Below are 18,769 nucleotides of genomic sequence, written 5' to 3'. Positions count from 1 at the left end.
ATATGTACATTTATTTTTTTACAGACGTCCACATGAGAAACAATTCAGAAACAACACACGCACAAAAACACACACACACACACACACACACAGCCCCTCCCCTCCGTACACACCGCGTCTCCATGAGAACGAGCGTTCGACGTTGAAAGCAAGTTCGGGAGAGGCTGGTATCTCGTGAACACCTTTACACAATCACACATTAAAAAGTGGTATATATTTTGTCAGTGTGTTATTTGCTACTTTAGAAAGTTAACTAGTCTCAAGTTTGAGGTAAAATGCAGTTGGGTTGTCGATGTCAAAACACTATAAACTGTTTCAAATACAGTTTTTAAATACTGTTATGTCATTTGTTTACTCTTACACTGATTGTTTGCTGCTTCAATCCAGATGAGTAGGCTATTGTAAATTTAGTATAGGGTGTGAAAGTACAGGGTTTAGTATAGGGTGTGAGAAGCGCGCACAAGGAGGCTAACCTAGCTTACCAAATGTCTTGTTGTGGCTCAAAAATATGTTGAATACATGCGGTTAATGTATGTCTTCTTTAGTCTATTGGCTCTTTAGGTTTTTTACTGGCACACGTCACTTACACGTTTTGCACTTACACTGCGGAGTGTTGAGACTGTTTACATATTTGTGCCTACATGTACATATTATGTACTGGTTTTATTATTTAATTAATATTTTCTAAATTGTATGTTTATGTGGAGTTATTATTACACAATACTTTTTCTGACCTTTTTGAATCTTGCCCTTGACAAATAACCCAAATTAAAAAATAAAAAGACTAAAAACTAACACTAAAACTAATAAAAGCTAAACTAAAACTAAGAATTTTCAAAAAATAAAAACCAAACTAGCAAACCTACTTTAAAAACTAATTAAAACTGTATCCGCAACAGGTATTTGTACCTCTCACCAAAATAGTTTTAACGTATAAAGCCAGTGATGTAGGCTAATAAAGGCTTTTTAACTTTTCACTACAATTCGAGTGCCTTGAAGTTCTTGTCCTTAACAGAGCACCAAGATTTCATACCCCATGCAGCACTTCTCAATGCATTCAGTGCTTTGAAAAACTAAACTGAATTTGAAAACAAAAAGTCAAAATGAAATAATTTAAAAATGCTAAACTAATAACCTTGGTACATAGTGGTTCTTGAAGCACTGACTCCAGCCGCAGTCCACTCTGTGTGAATCTCCACCACATTTTTGAATGGGTTTTGTTTCACAATCCTCTCCAGGGTTATCCCTATTGCTTGTACACTTTTTTCTATCACATCTTTTCCTTTCCTCTTCGCCTCTCTATGAATGTGCTTGGACACAGAGCTCTGTGAACAGCCAGCCTCTTTTGCAATGACCTTTTGTGTCCTACTTGTGCAAGGTGTCAATGGTCGTCTTTTGGACAACTGTCAAGTCAGCAGTCTTCCCCATGATTGTGTAGCCTACAGAACTAGACTGAGAGACCATTTAAAGGCCTTTGCAGGTGTTTTGAGTTAATTAGCCGATTAGAGTGTGGCACCAGGTGTCTTCAATATTGAACCTTTTCACAATATTCTAATTTTCTGAGATACTGAATTTGGGATTTTCCTTAGTTGTCAGTTATAATCATCAAAATGAAAAGAAATAAATATTTGTAATATATCAGTCTGTGTGTAATGAATGCATATAATATACAAGTTTCACCTTTTGAATGGAATTAATGAAATAAATCTACTTTTTGATGATATTCTAATTATATGACCATCACCTGTATGTATATATATATATATATATAGAGAGAGAGAGAGAGAGAGAGAGAGATTTCATATAAAGAATAATGCTATTAATATCATAACAGGACTAATCATAATGGTTCTAAAAACATTCACCCCAGATTAACAAACACTATTTTAAGTTCTAGGCTCTTTATTTCCACAAATAAGTGTTTATACAGTGTAGGATTTTCTTATCAAGAAAAACGGTATTAACATCGTAATGTGATTTAACAATTACATCAACCATAACCATTACTCACGACAAGTTACTGTAAATGACTGATGCATCTGCTCAAACAGTTTCACTCTTATTTTAAAGTGTCATCCTCAATCAGAAGTATGATGTTGAATCTATCACCATGGTTACTTTAAGGTTCAAAGAATTTGGTGATTAATATTTAATGTCCCTGATTTAATGTAAGAGAAACAGAAGGAGGATGCCAGCAGTTCACATATCAGTGAGCTAGAGATCATTGTCGGTTTTGCTTAAATAACTATAAGTGACAGGATGAACCAGAAAGGAGGCGGATATGAAGCTTTCAAGCACGCGCCTGCTGTGTCTGTTTGAAGTCTGCAATTCTGCTCTCCATTAAAGGGCGGAAGTGACGGATCAATCCCTGAGAAGAAAGAAATATAAATGCAAGTTTCAGTTAAAACAATTGTAGTGGTTTGGATTAATAATCATATATTCTAAAATAATTTGTCTATATAAATTAAATTATCTACAGATTAAAAATAAAATGAAATAGAATTCTGCCTTTACCTGAACTGGCCATGCGGCTCCGTCTCCCAAAGCGCAGATGGTGTGGCCCTCAATCTGCTTGCTGATCTCCCAGATCATGTCAATCTCTGCTGACTGTGCATCGCCTTTCACAAAGCGCCACATCATCTTATTCATCCAGTCCACTCCTGAAAGGCACAGAAAATACAGACTGGTAAATATTCACTGTCATGTACCACATGTAAATACTGACAAATGTATAATCACATAAATTTGTAGTAATTCTTACCCTCTCTGCAAGGAGTGCACTGCCCACAGCTCTCGTGCTTGTAGAATTCAATCAAGCGGGCAATAGCTCGAATAACATCAGTCTGTAAAGGGGCAATGACCAAACAATCAAATTATCGGACAGAACTTAAACATTTTTTAATTATCCGACCTACAGTATTGTATTACACTAATTTAGATATTTCCCTATTGTAAAAAATGCTTATAGGAATTTGAAGTGAAGAAAATGAGCCTTATAGCGTTTCAAAATGGTCCATGTCCACAGAAACCACAAGTGTGTTAATTTTAGGAATATCAAGTGTTTTATTATTTTTTTTATTTATTTAATTAATTACATGATGTGCTGGTTAATTAATTAAATTAATCACAAATTAATTTGTAAATAAATTTGGGCTGAGAAGTGACCCATAGTCACGGTTGTGTTAAAAGAGAAAAGCAACTGAAAAGACATTACAATAAAGTAGAATTATTTTGATTCAACACAGAATATATATACACATCACAAAACCAGTCGTAAGTAGCACAGATAAATTTGTAGCAATAGCCAACAAAACATTGTATGGGTCAAAATTATAAATTTTTCTTTTATGCCAAAAATGATTAGGATATTATGTAAATATCATGTTAAATCAAGATATTTTGTACATTTTTGTACTGTAAATATTTCTTCAATTTTGGTTTGTAATAAGCATTGCTAAGAACTTAATTTGGACAACTAAAAAGGCGATTAGGGTTAGTGTTATTATATACATAATAATAACTTTTTATTATTTATTTATTTTTGATACCTTAAAAAACTAAAAGATCCAGTCAGTGGTGACATCACTGTCTTAATGAGAGAGTCATTCAGTCAAATGGCTGATTCTTTCAGAAATAAATGTCTGTCTTTATGAATTGGTCAATAAATCATTGATTCAACCGATTTGTTCAAAAATGTGGATTCAGTCAATAATGAAACATCACTGTGTGCTGCTCCGAAAGGCACAATAGTTCTACTTTGTTCAGAACTATTTTTGTTGCTGAAACTGAGCAAAAACATACATACATAAAAAATATTGACAATATTATGACTAAAATGTAATACTCTATTACCTTCCTTGAACGGTTGTATAAAATCATTATCAAATTTGCAATCATGCTGATATTCAGGGAAAAAAAGCACTCTTGCTCCTGTGATATTGTTAAAATATATCGTACGATATAAATATAAGACAAAAACCCACACTGGGGCATATTTGCCATTATATCATGAATTTTAGGGGCATATAACTGCATTCTCACAAGCTACATCATGCAGTTAAGTCTTCCTACCTCATGTTTCATCAACAACTGCATGCAATATAAGATGATGTACATGTCTGGGCAGGGCGGGGTGTGTTAAATGTGTCAATCATAACTTTCTCCATAATTAATTGCACCAAATTAACAAGATAAATCAACAGCCATAGTTATTTTACAAATCGACTTACTGATTTATCCATGACAATAAGGGCAGCTGTGCCAAGACCAGTCTGAGCCTGAATGAGGGCATCAAAATCCATGAGAACGGTGTCGCACACATGACGTGGGATTAGTGGCGTGGAAGAGCCACCAGGAATTACACACAGGAGATTATCCCAACCACCCCGCACACCACCTACAGAGATCATATCAATTAAATCTCAATAATCTTCAAGATTGGACATGATTAGACCATGAACAAACATTTCCATGTACGGATGGAATGAGGTGTACCTGCATGTCTTTCAATGAGCTCCTTTAGAGGAATGGACATCTCTTCCTCCACTGTGCAGGGGTTGTTGACATGGCCGGAAATGTTGAAGAGCTTCGTGCCAGAGTTTCTCTCTCGGCCAAAACTCAGAAACCACGTGCCCCCACGACGGCAGATGGTCGGTGCCACAGCTACCGTCTCAACATTGGCAACAGTTGTTGGACAGCCAAACACACCTGCAACAAGATCACGTCAAATTTATCCCTGTAAAATGAATAACACTAAAAACATGTCACGTATACAAAATGTAATGCAAAAATTAGATATATTAACACATTCAAAACCTGTAGCTTGTATCATTTCATTCATAGAAAATAAAATATAATATCAAAAATACATTTCCAAATAAAGCTCACTTACCCACATCAGCAGGGAAAGGGGGTTTCAGACGAGGTTTTCCCTGTTTTCCCTCGATGGACTCGATCAGCGCCGTCTCCTCTCCACAGATGTATGCTCCTGCACCGCGCATCACAAACACGTCAAAGTCATAACCTGAGCCGCATGCGTTCCTGCCAATCAGCCCGGCTGCATAGGCCTCGTTGATGGCCACCTGAGAGAAAGCACACATAAACACATGAGGTCAATACATTATCTCCCTCAAATACGATTCGAACACATTTACTGAAATAAACCTCTTTCAGGGAAGGTTTGACATCCAGTCAATTCTAATAATGTCTGACAACACTAACAAAATGAATACATACCACATACAAGAATTAGATAATAAACTTCATCATTAAATGCATGATTTAAATATTTTTATTACACAAAGTATTTAAAATATTTAGATTAATATTTACAATATCATCTAATTTATAATATTTCTAAAAGACTATATAGTGAAATATTAATAACATATATTATCAGGGTTCCCACTCTTTTTCAGAGATCATTTTCCAGGACATTTCATAATGATGGGAATAAAATATAAGGATCACATATTCACAGCCTAAAGTAATATATTCCTCTCTCCTCTCTTAAAAAAAGCATACAATTTATGGCCATAACCCAACTATAAAATCAGAAATGCACCAAATAAACACACACACACACGTCTGGTTCACTATCCTGCTAGAGAATCTCCTTAGACATAATGGTTTTTATACTGTACAAACTGTATATTCTATCATCCTACACTATCACAGAAAACTTTTTACATTTTCACTATTTAAAAAAAAAAAACATTTAGTATGTTTATTAATCCATTTCCCCCATGGGGACTGCTGGCTGGTCCCCACAATGTAGATTATCTCAGGTTATACTATCCTTGTGGGGACCATTTGGTCACTCACACGGTCACTCACACGGTCACTCACACAGTCACTCACACAGTCACTCACACAGTCACTCACACAGTCACACACACAGTCACACACACAGTCACACACACAGTCACACACACAGTCACACACACAGTCACACACACAGTCACACACACACACACACACACACACACACACACACACACAGCTTCTGAAGGTAAACTCACTTTATTTTAATGAACACATTATAACGACTGCCTAGGCCCTTCTTGTTAAGCTTCCCCTTCCCTCTTCCCCCAACTGCAGTCTCCAAAGAAATAAAAGGCATTATAAAAAAAAAAGTTTGCAAAAAGCATCTGTCCCAAACAGACTAAACAACAAATACATGTCTGTCCAAAATATTTACTGCATTAAGCTCCACAGTATCCTTGTGAATTTATTTTACTGTTTGAGTTGGCTCAAACTCTCTTGCAACTTTTCCAAGCTTTGTTTTAGAGCTGTTAACTCCTCACTTTTGTCTGCGACACTTTTTCGATAGGCATTTGATTTTGACAGTAAGGTGAAGTCATGCTTTCTCTCTGCCCTGACGGCCATTTCATCTGCCTCTTTCTGCATGGTTTCAATGCTATGTATTATTTTTTGTCTTTTTGCATTGACATTTGCAATTTCTTGGTGCAGGTCTTTTCTTTTCCTCTCATTGGCAGTTTGGTCTTTCTTTTTCTTTTCATCCTCCAAGTACTGCACATATCTCATCCTTGCTCCTTTGCAGTGTGCGACAAGATCTCTTGGCAGGACTTCATCTAGTGGCTGTCCTGCCATTGCATCCTGAACCATGCACAGTGCTACGAGAGACCTCTCTTTAAGGTTTTCAACTAACATGTCTTTGTTGATAGAGTATCCTCGTTCCACTGCCCCTTGTCCATGAGAGAGTGTGAGCAGATGTTTAATCAGGTCCCACAAGGTTGTATATTCTGTTCTGCCACTGACAAGATTTCCAAGAAACTTGTCCAGCCTGGAAGTGTAAGCAAAATTTTGGAATTCTGCTTTATGGTGTGTGTAGACGTGTATTAAAAACATTTTGTACTGTGCAAGAACCTCATCACACTGAGGTGCAGTGTACCAACCAGCATTGAGCAAAACTTGCAAGAGTTTTTGAAACATTTCTCTTGAATTATCTCTGTTTGCAACCATGATCACAGGGTCAAGGGAGCTCAAGTGCCGCACAGCTGGGTACATTAGGGGACTTCTCTCCATCATTTTCTTGCAAGTCATGGAAAGGAAGGAGACACATTCTTTTTTGAACAGCTGAATTTTCACAGGATGTTCCTTGAGGTTTTTTAGATGCTTTTTCTAAACCTTGCTTTGTACCAAATCCAATGTCAAGCTGTTTGAGTGGTACATGGTTTGCTTTGTCTTGAAGATCTAGTTTCAGCAGCTTGAGAGGTGTCTTTAACTTTTCCAGTTCTTCCCTTTTGATATAGCTTGATAGCAAGTCTCTCATGGTTGACTGTAGCTCCTTTGTTAAAAATGGGACCATTGGAGCATCGGTCTGAAATTTTTCCAAAAATGGCTTCAGCTGTCTAGCAACAAATGCAAAAAAAATGGAGCTTGGCCACAAAAAGAGGGTCTGCAGTAGCCTCCTTTACTGTGCAGTATGATGCTGATGATGGAACTTTACTTTTCGGAAGTTTCCTGTGGCTGTTGATGTACGTCTGTACTGCGGGCCAAATTTCGTTTGCTCTCTCTGCAACTGCCAAGTCTTCTACCCATCGATGAGCACAGAACTTCAAAGGAAATGTTGATGTTTTGGTCATCTCAATGAAATCCTCACGTCTGGCTGGTGAGTCATGGAACAACTGCCAAAGAGCCCTCAGTACATCTCCCACCTTCCAACCTGTTTCTTTCTCTCCACTTTGAAAGCTTCCATGCACAACATGCAAAGCACAGCTTCCCAAATTTAGCAACTTTGATGCATCAGGGTCTGATTGGCTCTTGTCTTCTTGGAACAGCTACAAGAATTTCCAATTGACCATCCATTGAGATCTGCAGGAGCTTCTTGGGATCAAGTGGTGAGAGGGTTTTCTTAATTTTCTCCAAAAGTTTCTCTGCCTGAGTATGTCCCATAATAGCGCACAGCTACTCTCTCTTCATGATCACACCAGTAACGGACAATAATATCCATCTGTTCCTTCTGTGTCACTTTATTCAAGCATTCATCAAATGACAACATAACATTGTACCTTCCTGACATCTTTGATCAACTCCTCTTTGAAATATGGGCACAAGCCAAAGGATAAAAGGTAAGCAGATTTTGTTGCACCACATGCAAACCGTTTGGCAATTTCACTGTCTGGGAACATTTGACTAAAATTGACTGACACATCAGAGCTGGAGTTGAATGAGTAGTGTGACCTGACCATTTTGATTACCCAACGAATCTCAGCTTCAAGCACAGCTTGGCTTGAAAAGAACTTCGACAGTGTTGAGCTGCCTTGTTGGCCTGAGCATGTCGCCTCTTCATTTGTATTGGACACTTGAAAAGCTATGCTTCCCTGACAGCCACTTTCTACATCTACAGTGGTTACCTGTAAGTCTTTGCTTTGTCTGCAAATGTCCTGTCCTCTGCCTTCAGAAGTAATTTCCCTGAGAAAATGTGTAATTTTTGTCTCCTTTTTCATTTGTGTAGCAACCTTTACATGTCCTTGTCCTCGTTCATGACTCTTGAGTGCCGAGAGACCCATGTTACCAACATCAAAGGATTTCTTGCAAAACTTGCAATATGCCCTTTGCACATCTCCTGATACTTCCCCTAGCCATTCCCTGAACTGGGGAACTTCTTTCCATTCCTTCTTAAACTTGCACTGCCTCCCTGACATTTGTCTTGCTTATTTCTGTAATTTAAGATCAGAAGTGTTACAGATGCAATGACGGGTATAAAGCACCTTTACATGTTCTATAGGTTTATTTTTATTACCATCTCTTTTTGCATCCTATCCTGTTCTAATTTTGTATCCGGTCATTGGAAAGCACACATTCTATATTTATTTTAAGTTTTGTTATATATTCATATTGTATTAACCAACTATTTAATAAAAAAAATCACTAGTAATAATATAGTGTTTTAACAAAATATCAATGAACAGTATATCACAATTGTATAAATAACGCAACAAATTTAATGTTTTAAAATAAATAAAATTTAAAATAGGAAGAGGAAAGGTAAGATGCTTTAAAAATATTCTATCTTAATGAGTGAATCATTGGAGTCACTCTATCAAACGATTCATTCAAAACACTTTAGGAATGAAGAAAATGACGGTCTTCATGAATGGGTCATGAATCGTTTCGTTTACCTGCATACCAGTGAACATTTGCTGCAAACATTCGAGCACTTAATTTCTAGCACCTGAAAACCGCCAACACGAGACAGCGTCATACGTCACAGGGAGCTTAAACAGCGTGAGCTCACGTGTCAAAACTCAGCATCCCTGAACAGAGCGCTTTCTGTTACGTTAATTGTTTCAACCAGTTGTTGGCCAATTCTTTAATGATCAACAACATTTAAAAATAATAATTTTCCAGGACAACAAGATTTTTTCCAGGACAATCTAGGTTTTCTCTCATTTTCTATGTGTTTTCCAGGACTGGAAAATTGGTCATTAATATTCCAGGATTTCCAGGTTTTCCAGGACGCGTGGGAACCCTGATTATACTACTCAAAAATTTGAAGTAATATGCTTATCTGGCAGTAAAAATTTTTATTATTATCAATGTTAAAACCGTTGTGCTGCTCAATATGTCTGTGGAAACTACAATACATGTTTTTTTCAGGATTCCGTGATGAAAATAAAAAGAACTCCACTGATTAAAAATAAAAATATTTTGTAACATCGTAAATGTCTTCACTGTCACTTTTAACCAATTTAGTGCATCCTTGCTTAATATACGCATGTAATTCTATCAAAAGCAAACTTTTGAATGGTAGTGTAATATGACAAAATTACAATATTAGCTTTTATTTATTGATATATTGTTTTTATTTATAAATTTGTATTCTGTTTATTAATGTAGCATTTTGAAACCGCCTACGATGCATTAAAATATTGCCTCTGTTGCCAACTCATTAGGTTTTGGAACTGAGCTTTCTTTAAAAAATGAATTGTGCTATTCTGTGAGGGATCACATCCTTTCTTTTTCACCTGCAGGTTGGACGACTCATTGTAGAACTCTCCACGGATGTAGATGTAGGCAGCACGTGCTCCCATGGCCCTGCCAGCCACCAGACAGCCCTCAATCAGCTTGTGAGGATCATTACGCATGATCTCTCTGTCCTTGCAGGTACCGGGCTCTCCCTCGTCAGCATTCACCACCAGATATTTAGGCCTGAGAGGGTGAGAAATAGATACTCCTATGCTTCTGTATGTCCTGATTTGATCCTAATGAAAAGAGCTTTTACAAGCCTTTACATCTGCTTTTGCAGAGTCATGTGACTTATGAAACCCATTAATTGTTGAGATGCAAACCTACCTGCCATCGCTGGGCTTGTTCATGAAGCCCCACTTCATCCCTGTGGGGAATCCGGCACCTCCTCTGCCACGCAGACCTGAGACCTTAATCTCATTCAGGATCCAGTCCACTCCTTTATCCAAAATCTCCTTGGTCTTGTACCAGTCACCTCTCCTCAGAGCACCCTTCAGCCTGAGATATATGAACAATTCACCACATTAAACACATGCACAATGCTGACAATAATGCATACATATATGTGTGTGTGTGTGTGTGTGTTACTTATAAATTACATTTTTACAATTGCACTTATAATAAATTTAAATTTTAATTGTTTACAAAACACCAACATAAAAAAAATTCCCAATTCCGAGAGAAAAAAAACCCCTGAGTGCATGATATAAACAAGCAATTCTAAGGGGAAAAAAGTCAGAATTTAGAAAAATACACTGGCAATAGCATGGGAAAAAAAAGGTTTGAATGGTAGATTTTGTAGAAGACTTGCAATTATTTTATAAATACATTGTTTTAACCCTAATAGTCCATAGAAAAAAAAACAAGCTTCCATAACAAATAAGGAAGATTCAAGAGTACGTTTAAGTCCTGTCTTTAGATATAATTGATAATACAATTTCATATTTTTTACCTCCAGTCATGTCGCCCATATAGGTTAGTGAATATTCTGTCCTGGTCAGCTAGAGGTCCGAATTTGGTCTTCTTTGGTGTTTCCTGGGTGATGCACACTGATTATAGCTCATTTCCATCGACCATCAATTATGCAGACAGTGGATTTGAGTAACAAGTCACCTGTTGAGCTGTGCTGCTGTTGAACCGCACCAGTGTCATGGAGTTTGGGGGAGAGGCGGTGTTGGCGGCTGCAGTAGTGCGTGATGCAGTATATGCAACCACAGCAACCGGGGCACGTGAAGCCCCGGTGGTCAGAACCCGGCTAAGAACGGGACAGCCGAGACAGGACAACATCTTATCTGAAAGATATGAAGGGACCAATGAGCACGAACCGTCCCATAACAACCAAAGCTGTATCACATGATGCCGTTTAATAACAACTCCAGTCCTAATGACCTTTACTCTTATTGTTAACTAAAACAAACTATTAAAAAGTCTTTCTTGGTAATTTAAATAAAACTCAATTTAAATTAATTATACTGTAAATATTACATAAAAAACTTAAATCTATATGACAATTAGAAATGTTGCTTTGCCAACTTACTAATGAAGGAACAATGATACTACAACTAAAATAAAAAATAGATAGAAATACCAAAAATTGATCATAACAAAATTGCTAAACTTATTTAAAAAATAAAAATAAATAATAATAAAAGCTGAATATATATTTGTAAAATGAATTACATTGTTATTGTTGTATTGAATGTTTACATGTTTTTTTAAGAACAAAACGACCAGAGGGAAGCATTAAACACCCCGAAATAATAGCCGTTTCTAAAATTTATTCTCAACACAAGCTTTTGAGATTCAATAATGTAGAATAATCAATACATGAATAAAAAAACCTACAAATGGATCAACACTTCAGACAAATTTTACGATGGGGACAGTTACGCAAGGCAAGAGACGGGAAAAATTTAAGCAGCAGCAATAAACAAACATCCATGTAGAATAGATCAAAGATGCCTCCATATGATATATTATTGCATAAACACACAAGCCAAACTTTCTCAGATATTAAAAATGTAACTCGTCCCGAGGTGACCTCCAGATTCACGCTCTTGACATCTGAGGGACTGCGGCATTGCACAGATAACGCTCGGATATATTTACAGAAGGTATACGAGATTGTCAAAAAATTAGAAACTGTCAAAACCTCGATTTGTAAACACATATATCAAGTGAAAAAGCCGAGCTTACCTTCGTGATCTCCCTGGATCAGCGTTATAAAATGTACAGCGGAAGGAATATAGCGACCGACCCGGATGTAATAACAGCTTTGACCTGTTGGCAGGCGCTGTTGCACAGATAAATATATACTATTAAAGCCTTCAAATATGATTAATATACATTCCTTCAAATGTATTGAAATTAAGGAGAGACCAAATTTAAAGACGGCAACTTGCTGATGACAGACACAAAATGTATTGTTGATAATTCTGAGGGAACTATTAGTTCTCTGGCTTTGAATAGCCTATCATTAATAATTATTTCAAAATTCTGAATATTGAATTTCACTCTGTCTAAAAGCGAGATCCTACAGCTGAAAAATAACAACCTATCCACTGTGTGTGATATTCCTGTTAAAAGTATGGTAAACTGTTTGGGAATCAAAATCTCTAAATATAGACTTACTGATGCAATGGTCCCTCCTTTTTAGACAAACGTAATAACAGTTTTATAAGAAACTCATTTAATTTTGGATCCAATCCTCCATGTAAATCAAAATGGTTTAAACCTCATTGTATATCTTGTCATAGTATTTGGACATTACCATGTATGTATTTTATTAAAGTAAAAGTGGGTTTTTGTTAAATGTGAGCCAAAATCTATTTAAAAGAACAAAAGACTTAAATTAAACTACTTCAGTCTGTGCACTGAATTTATTTAATACACGAGTTTCACAATTTGAGTTGAATTACTGAAATAAATGAACTTTTCCACAACATTCTAATTTATTGAGAAGCACTTGTATTAACAACAAAGCCCTTAATTTAGAACCTCATGATATTTTACTTTGTTTTCAAAACCCATATTTATCCAATAAACAAAATTACATAATTGTTAATTATCTTAGCAAAGTTTTATATTCATAAATCAAAAGTAATTCACAATAAACCATATATATTTATATATATATATATATATATATATATACACTCACCTAAAGGATTATTAGGAACACCTGTTCATCTTCTTCTTCTTCTTCCTTTTAATGGCGGTTGGCAAACAACTTTTAAGTGTGCATTACCGCCACCTTTTGATATGGAGTGTGGATCGGAACACCTGTTCAATTTCTCATTAATGCAATTATCTAATCAACCAATCACATGGCAGTTGCTTCAATGCATTTAGGGGTGTGATCCTGGTCAAGACAATCTCCTGAACTCCAAACTGAATGTCAGAATGGGAAAGAAAGGTGATTTAAGCAATTTTGAGCGTGGCATGGATGTTGGTGCCAGACGGACCGGTCTGAGTATTTCACAATCTGCTCAGTTACTGGGATTTTCACGCATAACCCTTTCTAGGGTTTACAAAGAATGGTGTGAAAAGGCAAAAACATCCAGTATGCGGCAGTCCTGTGGGCGAAAATGCCTTGTTGATGCTAGAGGTCAGAGGAGAATGGGCCGACTGATTCAAGATGATAGAAGAGCAACTTTGACTGAAATAACCACTCGTTACAACCGAGGAATGCAGCAAAGCATTTGTGAAGCCACAACACGCACAACCTTGAGGCGGATGGGCTACAACAGCAGAAGACCCCACCAGGTACCACTCATCTCCACTACAAATAGGAAAAAAAGGGCTACAATTTGCATGAGCTCACCAAAATTGGACAGTTGAAGACTGGAAAAATGTTGCCTGGTCTGATGAGTCTCGATTTCTGTTGAGACATTCAGATGGTAGAGTCAGAATTTGGCGTAAACAGAATGAGAACATGGATCCATCATGCCTTGTTACCACTTTGCAGGCTGCTGGTGGTGGTGTAATGGTGTGGGGGATGTTTTCTTGGCACACTTTAGGCCCCTTAGTGCCAATTGGGCATCGTTTAAATGCAACGGCCTACCTGAGCATTGTTTCTGACCATGTCCATCCCTTTATGACCACCATGTACCCATCCTCTGATGGCTACTTCCAGCAGGATAATGCACCATGTCACAAAGCTTGAATCATTTCAAATTGGTTTCTTGAACATGACAATGAGTTCACTGTACTATGGCCCCCACAGTCACCAGATCTCAACCCAGTAGAGCATCTTTGGGATGTGGTGGAACGGGAGCTTCGTGCCCTGGATGTGCATCCCTCAAATCTCCATCAACTGCAAGATGCTATCCTATCAATATGGGCCAACATTTCTAAAGAATGCTTTCAGCACCTTGTTGAATCAATGCCATGTAGAATTAAGGCAGTTCTGAAAGCGAAAAGGGGTCAAACACAGTATAAGTATGGTGTTCCTAATAATCCTTTAGGTGAGTATATATATATATATATATATATATATATATATATATATATATATATATATATATATATATATATATATATATATATATATATATATATATATATATTATTCTGTCTTACGTTGTCATGGTTGGTAAACCGTGATCTCTGGGTTTTGCACTTTGTGGGTGAAGTCTGTGTGTTACGCATCAGCACTGATTAGTTTGTGGGCGTCTCCGTTAATTGTCATCAGCAACAGCTGTCACTCATTACTCATCCCTATATATTGGCTTGTCTAGCGTCTTGTGTTCGTGAGAGCGTTGTTTCATGTTTGTAACCTATGCCTTGCTTTCTTGTGTGTTTCTGTGTTGGATGTCCGTGTCTCCCCGGAACCCCATCCACTCTACGCAACCCACCACCAAGCAACACCACTTACCTTCGGCTCGCTTCCCCGCAGTTCCTGTGTCACCCTCTCCTGCTGCCAACTCACCTCCGCCTTTCGGATTCGTCATTCCTCACCACCATCTTGGACTTTGCATTCCTCCCAGCGTTATTTGGGTCTCAGTTTTTTATTGTCTCATTGTCTTCATTAAATCTCATTAATCTCGCACTTGCTCCTTCACCCAGTCGTTACAGAACGCTCTCACCAAACATGGAAGCAGCAACACCACTTCACTGTCTGAATTCATTCACCACAGCGTCAACCGCATGGATCAGCAGCAGGAGAGCATCGTGAACACCGGACGCGCGATCCAAGCGCTGGTGACACAGGTGTCCGAGCTCACCCAGCAGATTCATCAACTCACCTCTCACACAGGGCCCACCGCACCGCCTGCGCCGCCCCACCCCCGGGAGACCTTCCAGGACCACTTCCGGCCAGAGCCGCGACTTCCGGCGCCAGAGAGTTACTCCGGTGAGCCAAACTTTTGCAAGACTTTCTTTAACAAATGTTCCATGCATTTAGCATTGCAGCCCCGCACCTTCGCGACAGAGGAGTCCAAGGTTGCGTTTGCTCTTACCCTACTCTCTGGCAGGGCCGCCTTATGGGGGACGGCGGTGTGGGAGAATCAACATCCATGTTGCACCTCATTTCACGCCCTCTCCGAAGAGATGAAACGGGTGTTCAATCGAGCCACAGCCGGCAGGGAGGCCGCTCACCAGCTCTCGGACCTCAAACAAGGAGAATCATCGGTGGCGGACTATTCCATTCAGTTCCGCACCCTGGCGGCCGCGTGCCAGTGGAATGAGGCGACGCAGTGGGATCGATACCTGCATGGGCTGGCCGACCGTGTTCAGAAGGAGATCTACCTCCTCGAGCTGCCCTCAACGTTCAATGGCCTAATCGACCTGGCACTCCGGGTGGTAGCTCGGATTAACCGCCTGGGTAGACAAGTCAGTCCTACACGCCATTACGTCTCTCCGGAAAGGGGCCGCTCGAGTCGATAGAACATGGTCGGTCCCGTGGACGATCACGAACCCATGCAGGTGGGTAGAGCTCGGCTTTCCCTGAGGGAGAGAGAGCGGCTGAGGTCCCAAGGACTATGCTTATATTGCGGTGGCTCGGAGCATTCCTTCCATTCCTGCCCGGTAAAAAGAGCCAGCCCGGTAGCAAGTTTGAGGCTACTATCGGGTGGGATCTCCGCCGGGAAGTCCTCAACCACATCATCGACTCTCCTTCCGGTGAAACTGCTGTGGGAGAACCACACGCACGACTGTCACGCCCTTCTGGACTCTGGGGCCGAAGGTAATTTCATTGACTCTCTCCTTGCACGTCACTTGAACCTTCTAGTCCTTCCTGTGTCTCATCCCATCCATGTCACCGCACTCAATGGCCAGGAACTGCCACACGTCACCCACTTCACTGAACCCATAACTCTGCTCACCTCAGGCAACCACAGTGAAACCATATCCTTTTACCTCATGTACTCCCCTGTAGCTCCCATTGTTTTAGGTCACCCCTGGTTAATCAAACATAATCCACGAGTGGATTGGGGTTCCAACACAGTCACCTTGTGGAGTGAAAGTTGTCATGAGTCTTGTCTGGTTTCTGCTTGGCCTGTTGTGCCTGTTTCTGTCTTTCAGAAAGAGACCATGGTGTTATCAAACGTGCCCGCAGAGTACTTGGACCTGAAGGAGGTGTTCAGTAAGTCCCGTGCTGCTTCTCTTCCTCCGCATCGTCCCTACGACTGTGCTATAGATTTAGTGCCAGGTAAGTCTCTGCCTGCCTTTAGGCAGAGTCAGCCACGGGCCTCTCTCCGTTTCAGGGCAGCGTAGGTTACCAGCCACCAGCTTTTCCTAGTCTGGAATCTGAAGCGCGGTCCCCTTTCGCTCACGCATTTGTCCAGAGGTGCCACTGCACCTGGACCAGAGCCCCCGAGACTCTGCTCCGGATGAGGGAGCGCACTAAGGCCAAGGCCAATCGCCACCGGTCAAAGCCTCCCGTTTACGTCGTGGGTCAAAAAGTGTGGCTTTCTACTAACAATATTCCTCTCCGTTCCATTTCTAACAAATTAGCTCCCAAATTCATTGGCCCGTTTACTATCACCAATATCATTAGTCCGGTGACAGTCCGCCTCAAACTACTTCCAGCGTACAGGAGAATACATCCCGCCTTCCATGTGTCCAAAATTAAACCCGTGTTTTATTCACGTATTAATCCGCCTACCCCGGTTCCCCCACCGCCGCGTCTCGTAGATGGGGAACCGACCTATTCGGTTAATCGTATTCTGGACTCCAGACGGAGGGGACGAGGATTCCAGTACTTGGTGGACTGGGAAGGTTACGGTCCGGAGGAGAGGAGTTGGGTACCTGCCAGAGACATACTGGATCACTCCCTTATTGATGATTACAATCAACAGGTAGGCCCTTCTGGGAACTCCAGGAGGCGTTCTTAGAGGGGGGGGTACTGTCACGGTTGGTAAACCGTGATCTCTGGGTTTCGCACTTTGTGGGTGAAGTCTGTGTGTTACACGTCAGCACTGATTAGTTTGTGGGCGTCTCCGTTAATTGTCATCAGCAACAGCTGTCACTCATTACTCATCCCTATATATTGGCTTGTCTAGCGTCTTGTGTTCGTGAGAGCGTTGTTTCATGTTTGTAACCTATGCCTTGCTTTCTTGTGTGTTTCTGCGTTGGATGTCCGTGTCTCCCCGGAACCCCATCCACTCTACGCAACCCACCACCAAGCAACACCACTTACCTTCAGCTCGGTTCCCTGCAGTTCCTGTGTCACCCTCTCCTGCTGCCAACTCACCTCCGCCTTCCGGATTCGTCATTCCTCACCACCATCTTGGACTGTGCATTCCTCCCAGCGTTATTTGTGTCTCAGTTTTGTATTGTCTCATTGTCTTCATTAAATCTCATTAATCTCTCATTAATCACTAATCTCTTGCTTCCTGCCACTCCTTCACCCAGTCGTTACATACGTGCATTATATTTGCGTGTACTTGTATGTCATGGCATAAGATAAAATATATAAATATGATTCTTCACAGTCAAATACTTCATAGTTGTATTATTTTGCCCCAAGTATAAATAGTACAAAGTCTACAAACCACTTTATTTGGTATGAAGTGTAAAACAATTAAATAAAGAAAATGGTCATTTCCAGAAAATAATAATCACACATTATGCTGGTAAACTGTATGTAGACTCATGCACAGCAACTGTATTCAACAGTTAATAACATACTTTAATAATATAGTGGCAAATGAAACACATCAAATTAATATTTATATTCAAAAACTCAGTTGTTTTTCCATAATACTCCTCATCTCTATAATATCACACATTATGTGGGGTAATATATATGTTTTTATTTCCAACCACAGAGAAGAGTAAAAATGTTACTAAGAAAATATAATTTGAAATTAATATATCGCTTGCTCCCAAGTAAATATTTTCCTCAAAAGCACGTCAAAACAACCTTCTCTCAAAGGGTTATTTTGGTCATAACCGATTATCACAGATAAGTAAGGGCTCAGGCCAAATGGAAATAAGTTTAATCAGCGATTATGTGACTCATATTGTTTAATACTTTAATTTGAAGTTAAGAAGAAAATGGGCAGATGTCCCAGCTCATCCGTGTCTTTCAGTGACCAGACATCTTTTCTTACAGTGAATCATTCTTAGTGCTCAATGTTGATCTGGAAAGCAGACAGAATTCAGTATATTATTGTATTTTAAAACAACTAATAGAAAGTATTATTTTCAACTTTTTTTGCATTGGTTACCTCGATTTGATTAGATTTGATTATAATCACTGATACATCCAGAGACCTTCCACCAGCAGCACGACAATAACGAAAGGATAAGTGGATAATGCAACACTGTTCAA

General features: G+C 39.3%; 1 protein-coding gene across 1 annotated transcript; it reads right to left on the bottom strand.

Annotated features, from left to right (window-relative positions):
• Nucleotides 1–1,884: 1,884 nt before the first annotated feature.
• On the bottom strand, nucleotides 1,885–12,265 carry LOC132145159 (NADH dehydrogenase [ubiquinone] flavoprotein 1, mitochondrial-like). Its single transcript, XM_059555945.1, has 11 exons — nucleotides 12,190–12,265; nucleotides 11,107–11,285; nucleotides 10,946–11,028; nucleotides 10,321–10,491; nucleotides 9,993–10,176; nucleotides 4,892–5,081; nucleotides 4,495–4,707; nucleotides 4,230–4,396; nucleotides 2,762–2,843; nucleotides 2,515–2,660; nucleotides 1,885–2,368 (listed from the first exon to the last, which is right to left on the bottom strand). The coding sequence occupies exons 2-11, from the start codon at nucleotides 11,278–11,280 to the stop codon at nucleotides 2,291–2,293; spliced, it is 1,488 nt and encodes a 495-aa protein (XP_059411928.1). The 5' UTR covers nucleotides 11,281–11,285; nucleotides 12,190–12,265; the 3' UTR covers nucleotides 1,885–2,290.
• Between the last annotated feature and the right edge of the window lie 6,504 nt (nucleotides 12,266–18,769).

This window comes from Carassius carassius, chromosome 8 (assembly GCF_963082965.1).
Source record: "Carassius carassius chromosome 8, fCarCar2.1, whole genome shotgun sequence".
Taxonomy (NCBI): domain Eukaryota; kingdom Metazoa; phylum Chordata; class Actinopteri; order Cypriniformes; family Cyprinidae; genus Carassius; species Carassius carassius.
This window is presented reverse-complemented; position numbering and strand designations above follow the sequence as displayed.